Source organism: Protomyctophum parallelum (assembly GCF_964188405.1).
Source record: "Protomyctophum parallelum genome assembly, chromosome: 4".
In the NCBI taxonomy this organism is placed as follows: Eukaryota; Metazoa; Chordata; class Actinopteri; order Myctophiformes; family Myctophidae; genus Protomyctophum; species Protomyctophum parallelum.
In genome coordinates, this window is record NC_139700.1 from 5,114,284 (window position 1) to 5,125,975 (window position 11,692).

At 43.5% G+C, this 11,692-nt stretch overlaps 2 protein-coding genes across 2 annotated transcripts in view; one reads left to right on the plus strand and one right to left on the minus strand.

Annotated features, from left to right (window-relative positions):
- The window catches only part of fanca (FA complementation group A), a 39,352-nt gene extending 34,119 nt beyond the window's left edge, over window positions 1-5,233 (plus strand). The window contains exons 39-45 of the mRNA XM_083764100.1: window positions 636-645; window positions 1,341-1,403; window positions 1,661-1,766; window positions 2,927-3,002; window positions 3,126-3,276; window positions 3,390-3,488; window positions 3,693-5,233. Coding sequence (XP_083620226.1) covers window positions 636-645; window positions 1,341-1,403; window positions 1,661-1,766; window positions 2,927-3,002; window positions 3,126-3,276; window positions 3,390-3,488; window positions 3,693-3,791 — 604 coding nt within the window. The 3' untranslated portion in view covers window positions 3,792-5,233. The remainder of the gene's footprint in view (window positions 1-635; window positions 646-1,340; window positions 1,404-1,660; window positions 1,767-2,926; window positions 3,003-3,125; window positions 3,277-3,389; window positions 3,489-3,692) is intronic.
- Window positions 5,227-11,476, minus strand: znf276 (zinc finger protein 276). Its single transcript, XM_083763940.1, has 11 exons — window positions 10,977-11,476; window positions 9,635-9,941; window positions 9,407-9,468; window positions 8,802-9,227; window positions 7,956-8,037; window positions 7,571-7,654; window positions 6,876-6,995; window positions 6,423-6,498; window positions 6,109-6,226; window positions 5,863-5,962; window positions 5,227-5,771 (listed from the first exon to the last, which is right to left on the minus strand). The coding sequence occupies exons 1-11, from the start codon at window positions 11,212-11,214 to the stop codon at window positions 5,507-5,509; spliced, it is 1,878 nt and encodes a 625-aa protein (XP_083620066.1). The 5' UTR covers window positions 11,215-11,476; the 3' UTR covers window positions 5,227-5,506.
- Between the last annotated feature and the right edge of the window lie 216 nt (window positions 11,477-11,692).

Consider the following 11,692-nt stretch of genomic DNA (forward strand, 5'->3'; position numbering starts at 1 on the left):
CAATAATACACTTGGTTACAATCTAATTATCATATTAAACATTAATAACATAGTTTATGGAATAATGCACATATCATATGATTATATTTACCGCTGGCCTTGCTGGTCTCTTATCTTGTCACGGTGGTATGGTGTAGAATCTAACTCAGTTCTGGCCCAGACAGTACTTTAAAGAAGTGGTTTGCTTTTGCAACCAATCCGATCGCAGGGTCAGTTTTTCTGCCCTTGCCTTTTAGCCAATGAGAAGCCACAGACACTCTCGCCTGTGGAGTCTGACATCAGCCCCTTGCAACAGCTCCCATCACTTCCTGTCAAGTGAGCTGCTGCTTATCTCTAGATCAAATGTCTAGATTAACTGTAAGATCATTACATTCTTATATTATCTAGGCTTTACTAACCCAGTATAATATTGGTTACATTTAGAACACAATTTTACTCAATGAAAGGAAGAATTTACCAGGCTTCTCCCTATACATGCATCTGCTCAGTGACTCAGAGCTTCAGATGTCTTTCCTGCCAGGTCATAAATCTCTTTGTTCCCTTGACTGGTACTGATAAGGATCTCCACAACCCCCTACCAATGGTGGCTGCTTCCATGGAATGTGCTGTGAGAGACTCTCATTTCTCCCTTGCAGTCTCATCAGTGTGAAATAGTTGATCAATAATTATGACCTATATATTTTACCACACTTCTGATAACACATCCTCGCATATCCATATATATTTCGACAGTAGTTGTTACTGACTGTGTGCCAGCATGGACAGCTATTGTACAGTTTATGTTGGAAACGCCTACATTTTAGTTCATCTATCAAAATGGCTGCTTCCAAGATTCATTCAATGACGCAAAATGGCCACAGACTGCTACAGATGTATTTGGGCAGCGGCAATGGCTACGTGTGGCCCCGCTGAGTCTCATGACAAAACATGACAAACTATACAGATCTACTCCGTGTTTGTGGCCAGCCTGGTGAGTAAATCAGCAGATGGTGCGATCAGGGGCGACAGTGGCTCAGGGGTAGAGTGTCCGGAAAAAGTTCCTAGTTAGATCCCGGCTCCCCCAGAGTTGGTGTCGAAGTGTCCTTGAGCAAGACGCTGAAATCCTAATTGCTCCCGGTGAGCAGGTTGGCACCTGGTTTCCTCTGCCATCAGTGTATGAATGTGTGAATGGGTGAATGCAATGCACAATATTTATTAACATGCAGAATGACTATTAAATAATAGTGAGTGGAATACTGGGGGCATTGGTGCACACCATGACTGCCTTCGAGTTGCTGACAATGTTTGTGTTTTCTACCTTTTCCTACCGTGTTAATCTGTTTCTCATTTGTCCTTCCCAGGTACTAGTTTTTCTGCTCTTCCTGTGTGTAACTGACCTTCTGTCAACCTTACTTTATCCTCAGGTATTGCCCCACCACACATGCACATGCACGCACACAGTTTTTTAGAGTAACAAATAGGTGCAAATTGCACGATTATACAGTAACTATCCATGTCATTAATTCCCTCTGTGCTACCATTAATACCCAAGAATGGGTAATGCAGAGAATAAAAGATGGTCAAACATCTATGGTAGAGGCTCCTTTTTTGTGACACCTCACACATTCAGTGGCTATATAAGAATTGCGTTCTATTCTTTTGTGTCTAATGGTTTGTGTAGGAGGTGAAGAAGAATTGTCTGGGGGCCAGGGAGCTGTGTACAGACATCCTGACTAGACTGGTAGACTCTCCTGACTGGCTACTCGTCTTTAAGTGTCCAAAAACTGGTACCGTATTGTTCATAATGTCATGTCAAATGTTTGATCTCCTCACTCAAATGTATTCATTTTCTGTGGGCAGCACTCGACAAAGCCGGATGCACCATGGTAGATTCAAACCCACAACCTCCTCCGAATGTTATCAGCCTAAAATCAAGAATATGTCCGTGATCAGAAGCTTGTTATAGAGCCAATAGAGCGTTGCAGTCTCGCCCCCTTTCAGAAGGGAAACGGGAAATAATTCCCCATTCATTTTTCCCATAGACGTTTCCAAAAGTATTTATTTAAACACATTTAAGCCTCGGACAAAGCCAACAGCCGGGTTGACAAATCATGACAATAAACACATTGCCTCGGACAAAGCCAACAGCCGAGTTGACACATCATGACAATACTTTTTGTTTTGGGCCGAACAAATAATTAGAAAGTAATATTTTGTTAGCCCCCAAAAAATGTGTTTATTGTCATGATTTGTCAACTCGGCTGTTGGCTTTGTCCGAGGCTTAAACGCCTTTAAATAAATACTTTTGTAAATGTCTATGGGAAAGATTAATGGGGAATTATTTCCTGGTGCCTTCATCTGGGTCAGGACTGCGACGCTCTATATGTGACAATCAGACATACTAGTGACACGTTTAGGGAGCGCTTGCTTTTTGTGACCATGACGGAGGCGTGGCGTCTCTGGTGGCCTTGAGCCACGTGAGGCACCGCCGTGCGAGTCGCCGTGCCAAGCGTTGCGACGGCCACCAGAGCCGACTCAGCGCCGTTCAAGTTGCATTACTGATAGGCACAGAATAGTAAATATTAGTCCCCCGTACTGTCCATGCCCCCGACATGTCTGCAGTGGGAGTGGTTTACCAGGCTATGTCTGCACCGCCCTGCATGCGTGCAGTCCAAGTGAACACAGCCGAGCGCCATCGCTGAAAACGTCTGTATGACCAATATGGCCATATTCCAACGTCTTGATTACGGTTGATAACATGTATTTAATGCAGTGATAACATATGAATCCGTTGAACTGGTAGACCAAGGCGGTCAGCCTTTGTTAATAACAGACTTTAATACAGACTTGGAGTTGCAGTTGGGAGGAATCAGTGTAGGCTGGTTTGCCTGGGTGGTGTTTTGGTCACGTTGATAAACTGTTGTATTGAATACTGTTCTCCAACTAGAACAAGCACTTCACCAGTCAGTTACCATGGTGACACCAGATGAGTACACAAGGCTGATGCCTTTGGCCTTTTACAGGTGAGTCTACCTAAGGGTTTCTACTAGTCAATCTGTTGTAGACCAGCCAAGTGCCCTAATTTTTGTGTGATCAAATTTAGTATGCTGTATATGTATAAGCTAACATAAGTGTTTCCCCTCTAGTCTGTTGCTGGAGCAGAGTGCTGAGCTGCTCGAGAGGGCTGCCAGGTGTCCGGGCTTTCTCCATACTGCTGTGTTCTGTTACAGCAGTCTGCTCACTCTCTTCCTGGATGGAAAGCCATCTAGTGCAACCACAGAGACCACTGCTAATCAGGTGACTGACTGCGCTCGGGTTGATGTCAGATAAATCAACAACATATGCACAGCTACAAAAATGGAGCACGATACGTCATTACAGTTCTCTAAAAACTGTCATATTGTTGTCAGATGGATCTCACCCAGATCTTGAGGAGAGCACAGCAGTTACTTTTGAGGACAATCTCGCAGACCTCCTCTACCGCTCTCTCCTCTAGTCAACTCCGTCAGGTGACCAACATGCACATATATGTACACAAACATTTAATACACGCACACATCCACACTGGGAGGCCATTATAGACTTACAAATTACAATAGGTATTGATGTCATAGACTGGCCAAGTACTCTTGACAACGGTTACTGCACTAGTTCGGACACACAATAGAAACCCAGCTCGTTTCATCTTCCTGTCCTTCTATGCTTTCTTGTAGCTGGAGTCCCAGTGTGCGGCGCTGGACCCAGAACTGGCAGCAGCTCTGCAGTCACACTTTAGCTCCGACAGCCTCAGCCACGATATGGACTTTCTCTGAACACCAGGGTATCAAACTAGCCTACGTGGATGTTTGGGTGGGCTGCTCGGGACCTGGTCCAAATCACTGCTTTTTCCTTGTTCTTATAACATGTTGTATGACCACAAGCCATGCCTGTCCATTACTTTCCCAACCCTGCATTATTTATTTGAATGTCTTAAGCCTGTTATATGGGCTACAACAAAAAAAACATTTCCACACTGCGTTTATTTACAGTTAACGTGAGTATAATTCACAACAGACATAAGTATACAATAGATGTGTATATCTCAAGCCCTTCTCAATGTTTACAATAAAGACTATTTTGCATTGCAATAACTTAATAAAAACATGTATCTAACATTCAACAAAATGTTACTTTGAATAATTCTGCACAACCACGTGCACAAGAATTTACAATATAGGGAACACACAATTACTCATTTGGTGGTTTTATAGACCATAATACTGTACATAATGCTTGCTGGAATTACGGTCCATAGTGGAATCCAATTTTAGCGCTAACCCTTTAACCCTAAAATATTGGGGTGTCCACTCCAGATCGCACAGGGTTAAGGTTCCTGCCCACCACTGTGGAGACTGGGGCTTGCTTGGTGCCTCAGGCTTGGCCAGGCGCTCCAACTAACACAACTGGCCATGTTGATGGGTGGGCATTCTCCATTGCTGCTTTAGCAACTCTGGGTTGGGGTATAGCGTGTTCCTCCCCATGTCCGACTCCCTGTCAGTGAAGCACCGCTGTGATTGGCCAGTAGTCGCTGTGATTGACAGTCCTCGTTTTTGTAACTATGCCCAAACCTTAACCTCAGTAAAACTATGCCTGCCTGGAAGCCAATCTCCTCAGTAAAACTATGCCTGCCTGGAAGCCAATCAGACACATTGGGGAGGAGGGATCGGCATGACTAGATTGGGGTAAAAAAAAAACAAGGCATGCATCAAAGTCAAAGTGTACGATTAGTCACACACGTTACCACGGTGAGATTTGTTCTCCGCATTTGACCCATCTCTTGGAGCAATGAGCCGCAGCCGTGCCGTGCTCGGGAATCATTTGATTAGTAGATTTGACCCCCCAATCCAACCCTTTGATGCTGAGTGTCAAGCAGGGAGGCATTGGGTCCCATTTTTACAGTCTTTGGTATGACCCGGCCGGGGATCGAACCCCGACCTCCCAGTTTCAGGGCGGTACACTCTAACCACAAGGCCACTGAGCTGCATTACGGTCTATGTAAAACCATGGAATGGGTACATGTCTTTACTAGGGTCTGTTGTATAAGGTTAAAAATCGAAATTCACAGTCCAAATATTAACTACAACTCCTGTTAAGCCTTTGCGTTTAATTTTAAAACAATGCAAAAACATTGATGTGAAATATAGGACCTAAAGTCCTTTAGTACTTGCAAATGCAAACATTTGAAAAATATGTAACAGTATTGTTTGCTCCATATTGGTTTACTGCTAGCTCCAAGTAGCTTCTTGCAAGAGAGGTTTTCATGATGGGATGCATTTACTTTGTCTCACAGCACTGTATTTCCCATTACACATCAGACCCAGCAACAGAGGCACTGATTTGTAGTCCTACTCCTAGCACTGGAAAGCAATACATTTATTCTGGCCTTGGAAACTTGAGAAATAAAACATACTACTAGTGTGATGATGACGCTCAAGATACAGACAAGCAATTCATTTGGGGTCCAGACTTTAAGCATTGCAACAGACTGTCATCTGTCTTGTATCACTTCTCCGGTTACTGTAATGGTTTGAATATCGCCATATTGCTGGCGCTGTGTCTGGCTGCCACCCCTCTGGCTGTCTCCCTGTGTGAGTGGATGAACCATGGACATGTGAACGTTGAGATTATGGGCCTTCTCAAAGCGCTTTTTACAAAGCAGACAGGCAAACTCCAGTTCAGCCTCCGCCTTGTGCTTGGTCATGTGGTATTTCAGGGATGCACGTTGACGACACTGAAACCCGCACACCTCACACCTGTAAGAATGATTAAAATAATCAATGATTATTGCTAATTATCATGGTCACCTGCAGTGGGTCAGTGGCTGTGGGGGTTATCGGTGCTTACTGTAGTGGCTTGGCCCCCGAGTGTCTCATCTGGTGCACTGAAAGGTGCTTCCTCTGCTTGAAGGTCTGACCGCACTGGTCGCAAATGTAGTTCCTCTGGTCTGGAAACACATAAGACACACAACTCAAACAGATATAATCCAACAACAAAAAACATGCAACGAAACAAATGCCATGGCACTGTCCCAGAATTATTACTAACTACCATTAGTAATAATTTGTTTGGAATCAATGTCTTGGACCATACCTGTGTGGATAAGCTTCACGTGTCGCTGCAAGTAACGGTCGATCATAAAAACTTTGTTGCAGCCTGGATGTGGACAGGGTCTCTCCCTCACCTCTTCATGATGCTCTTTTATATGCTTCTGAAAAACGTGAAGAAAAAACAGCTAAAGATGTTGCATATTAGTTATACAACTGTAAAATAATGACCAGCTGTTGATGTGTAGTAATAAGATATTCACTAAGATACAGTACATGTGGAGTCCTGTTATTAAATATTGAGTGCATATACTGTAAAATCTTGAACAGTAAATTGATTGACACGTATTTCATTCTGACCTTTAAACCATCAGGAGCTCGGTAGACAGCAGTACAACCTTGATATGGACACTTATAGATATTGGGCAGCTCTTCTCTGAGAATACAAATATGATTACTTTGTCAGTGTAATGCTGTCAAGTCAGTTATATTTATACAGCTAACGCTAAATCCCAAGTTGTCTTGTGACACTTAACTCTGTATCCCCAAATCCCCAACAATTTGCCATGAGTAAACACTTGTCGACAGCAGAAAGAGGGAAAAAACTCTGAGCAGAAGCTGGCTATAGGTGGATGGCCATTTGCCTTGACCAGTTGGGTAGAGAGAGAGAGACAGATGTACAGCACCAACAATCTATTCTTTAGCCATGATCCACATAAATAATCAGTAAACTAATAATCGATTATTCAGTGCAAAAAGACATTGCAAGTCTTAGATTAGAGATTTAGATTAGAGACAAATTTGTCTTTGTACCCTTTAGGTTTGAACTTGTTCTTCCAACCAGGCTTAGGTCCTGGTTTCTTTTTGATTTTAGGCTCCTGAGGGCCCTTTGGACTTTGTCTTCTCTTGTTGGGGGCTGTCGTCCTGCGAGGCCTTGGAGTGAAGTGTCAATGAGAAATAATAATTGTAATAATTTAACAGAGAACAACTTAACTGTATATATACTGTATATAGCTGAAGCACAATAATTCACCAAGAACAAATGTACCAAGTATAGGACAGTGGACAGTAGGTTCAAGAGGCCTATACTTTTTTGCACAACCCTTGACAAGTGTCACTTGACAATAATTATGTATTCTTAATTGAGAGATTGACACTCGATTTGTGTGCACGGCTCGATTTGTAAACAACCACTGTTAATCACATTATATTGCAAATTTGCTATACAAGATGCATTTAGTTGAGTAAACACAATGTTGTCGGCACGTTGTAGTCTATTTTTAGCTTGTCAGCAGGTCTCATAATGACATAGTTCCGTCTGTGTACATAAAAACAAAATTAGGTTAAATGAATACACTGGACTGGTTAACTGGGAACCTACCTAAGCCTACTTATTTACTGTTGTGAGTGAAAGAGTCGCGTTGCAACAAAGTATAAATAACTCTTAAGATGATAATGTGAATCCTTAGTATCTTTATTTTAGAATATAGCTGAGGCACAATAACCACCTTTTGGGGTAAGGCTGAAAGAGTTCATCGTCCGAGGATCCCCTCTTTCTACGGTCTTCAAACTCTCCCACTATGGACATGTCCCTGTGGTCACAGAAAGACAAGGCTGACTGGATACACGACTATACACCATGGTACTTGTAGAGGTGTTAAAAAATCACTCATCCATGTTGTTTACGTACATTAAGTTGCTACTAGATAGTGAATAGACTAACACGCTAAGCTACCAAATTTTATGTAAGCCTACATTTAAGCCTAAAATACAGTATAAAGAACATTTACAGACCTTTTCAGACCCTGGAAAAAGAACAGAACTGAGTGAAGAGAGAAGATGAGTTGAGGACAGTGGTGGTTAGAAATAGCTTGTGTATAGTATGTGACTGACCTGTCGGAGAGGTCACTATCAACAGTCCTGTCCTCCAGGTGTGCAGGAGCAGGGGAGGGCGCCTGCTCACTCCACAGTAACTCTAATGATGGGGAGAAGAAAGAAACTTAAAGCTATGCAAGTATGCATGATGTGGTGCATCATGACAACAATGACACTTAAAGGTATATTCAGTGATTTCACTTAATTCAAATATCACTTATTTTTTTGTTTTGTTGTGATAATCCTCCCTACTATAGAGTGTGCTGGCCATATAAGGAGTTCCTCCCTGTCCCCAGTTAACCCCTGGGGGGTCAAAAAACCTTAGGTTTCGTTTTTGACTCTCTATCCTGATTGGACGAAAGGCTGGGTCCCACAGCCAAAAACGAAACCCAAGGTTTTTTGAGTGAAATCACTGAATATACCTTTAATAGTACAAGTTTATGATACACATCACCCATTTTGATGGGTAAATGACAATGATCTTGTTTGGGCTCGTTTCATTTAGGTATTACTATTATGTGCCAGCATGGACAGTTGCTGCGCGCGCACACACACACACACACACACACACACACACACACACACACACACACACACACACACACACACACACACACACACACACACACACACACACACACACACACACACACACACACACACACACACACACACACACACACACACACACACACACACACACACACACACACACACACACACACACACACACACCCTTTAGCTGCATTTATCAGCTGTCAAAACCGTCACTATGAAAAGGGACTAAAACAATGGATGAAAGTAGCACACAAGTTGTCCGGCTGAAAGATAATTTGACAACAAGCTCTTGGACTTGCACCTCACCATCTGTGCAGGTGGCAGTTCCGTCGGTCAGTGCAGAGGTCAGAGTCTGGGGTGTCACTGCAGCTGGGCTGGGCTGCAGGGCCAGGTTTTCTCTGAAGTTTTGTCGTGGTGGGCGTTCCTCATCTTCAACTTCCTCCTCCTCCACATACAAAGACTTGAATTCGTCAGCACTCCCTAGCAGACTGCCGCTACTGAAACTACCAGTGTGTCCATGGTTACTGCCTGGCTGAACTTGCGTGGCGCTCTGAGTGTCCATCGCGTAGCTGTGACCGTCCACGCACCCCCAGACAGCACGTATGGAGCCCCAGCAATGGCCCTCCAGCACCTCTTTCAGATTGGGACAGGAATGGCAGGCCTCCCCGTGGTGATGAGCCCAGGATACCAGACTGTGGAGGCACTTGGGGTCTGAGGTGAAGGACGATGGTGCTAGGAGATGAAACAAAAGAAAATTGCTCAGGTTGGTAGTTGAATTTGAGAATAATAACATTCAATAAATAAGGAGACAATTGCTGATTGAGGGCCTCATTCACAAAGCTCTTCTCAAGTTTCTAATATATTTTAGTGTAGCCACTCCAAAGGTGAGTAGAGGAAATGCATTTGCTTACTTGTTGAGTCACCACTAACTTGAGTTGAGTTCACCATTAACTGTGGAAACTTTATATTCTTCCTGAAAAAGACAATATTTGTTAAAGGCACTGGTAATGAGAAATCAAACTGTCAAATCATGTGACCCTCTTCCCTTAGATCTCCTCTCAATTTGTATTATAACAGCATCCCACACAAACATGTACAAACGTGCACCTGCATGAATATTATTGACTACTGTAACTCACCAGCCTGCTCTGGTGTTGTCATCACCAGCTGGCGGGAGGTTGACTCTCTGCAGGAACCTGATCAAGATGCTGTGGCACTTGTAGAAGTTGGTGTGGCACTTTTTGCAGACAAACTCGGATAAGCGTGGGTCACGGTCCAGTGGCACCCCAACCAGCCGCTGGAAATCTGTGTGGAAAAACAGCGGCGGCTGAGCCATCGTGTCCAACTCTTCGGCCGAATCCTGAGGCAACTTCCTGAAGGCGTGACGCAGGCTCCGTGGTGAGAACTTCCCGTGGCAGAGCCTACACAGGGCAGTGGGTAGTCTACCTGTACAGACAGAAAACAGAGTAGTGCTTCCTGAATTTGGGTTTGGAGTCAGAAATGGATCGTGGTGGGGTGGGCCCATTTCTAGTGGGCTTCTCTCAACAAGGCATATGCTGCATTCACACGTTGTAGCTGCTGCAATGCTACAAATATGCTGTGTAGCTTTGAATCTTTTGCATCAGCCAGTGTGAACGCACCATTAGCCGCAATTTTCAACACACGATTTTTTTTGTTGTTTAATACAATCACATAGGACTTTTCTGTTTGGATCTATGGGCTGTGAATGGCTGGTGTTGCAACTTTAGATTCAACCCATTAAAAAAAATCAAGTGTCGATTCTAGATGGTCTCCACCGGATGAGGGCAGTCTTTTGCTGGGCCTGAGTCAACATTAATTAAACGTATGCACTGTTTATGTAGGCAATAGCCTAATTAGTGAAGATCATGATGATACTCTTTTTAGTCTTTGTTTTCTCTTTTTTTGCACTCTTTATCCCATCTTTTTGCTATTGTTGCGGTTTGTTGTTATCTATGCTTCTGCATTGTCTGACGGAAGCCAGAAAGAAAAACAAGTTTTACTCTTAGTCTTATGTACCTGACTGTACTTTTTTTGATTGATTGAAATATTTGTTTGCAGAATTACAGTACATTTCAAGCACAAACTCAATACAAAGACTTAACTGTGAGTGGACGACCCAATTAAGCATTACACTTGTCCACCATGTTCAATTCATCAAAACATTTAGAGACGTACAAATTGACACTTCTATATAGCTTCTAGTAATCTAGTGTGTGTGTGTGTGTGTGTGTGTGTGTGTGTGTGTGTGTGTGTGTGTGAGACGCAACTTGGCCTGTTGTAGTGCCACCATGAGGCTGATTTGAAAACTGTCAAGTGGCATTTCTTCCTCAGCCTATAGTGGGAATAGGCATGCACGGAATGGGAAGCCTATATGCACGGCTTGGAAAGTAATCGTGGATGATATGCACGGCATGGGTCTATATAAAGTAGTCATGCACACAGGAGAACTTAAAAACATACCAGATGGTTTTGTTCTGTTCTCTGGCCGCGTTTGTGGTTCGTCTGCAGCAGTCTTCTTCTTGTCTATGTCTGCTGGTCCATTACCGTGGTGGAGGCTGCCTGTCGGCGGGGTGATGGTCTTTCTGGGTCTCCCTCGGTTTCCAGATGGTTTCTTCGCCTCGTCAACGGTGACTGTCTGTGACTTGGTTTTCGGTCGCGAAGTATCTGGGAGTCGCACTCGTCTGCCCCTTTTCTTCATAATTCCAAACTTTTGCAGACTAACTACAGAGACTGCTATACAAAAGGTGTCTCATTAGCTAACGTTAGCAGTTTAGCTAAAAGCAGAGAGAGACGTAACTTGCCTCTTGAAGTAGTGGACAATTAACGTTATAACTTATAATAATGCAATTGCATGGAACCCGCGTGCCTAACACGAATATGCACTGCGGCGAATACTATGTATGGTATGTATATTTGGACACAAAGTGTTGTTTAGGAACAGGAGGAATCATCCGGCATAAACTGTTTTGAACTGATCTCTCAGTTGTAAACATTGAAACCACTTCCTTGATCGAAAGTAACCCGGAAGTTGTCTGACAGTGAAAAACAAACGCAGGAAAGGAACGCAGCGTCACCTACCGGCTACCGCCACCTGTCAAAAACAAAAATGGGGAAAATGTTTAAAAAAATGTGACTGAAATCATCCCGCATGGCTTCTTTGGGGCTTGTTTTCATAG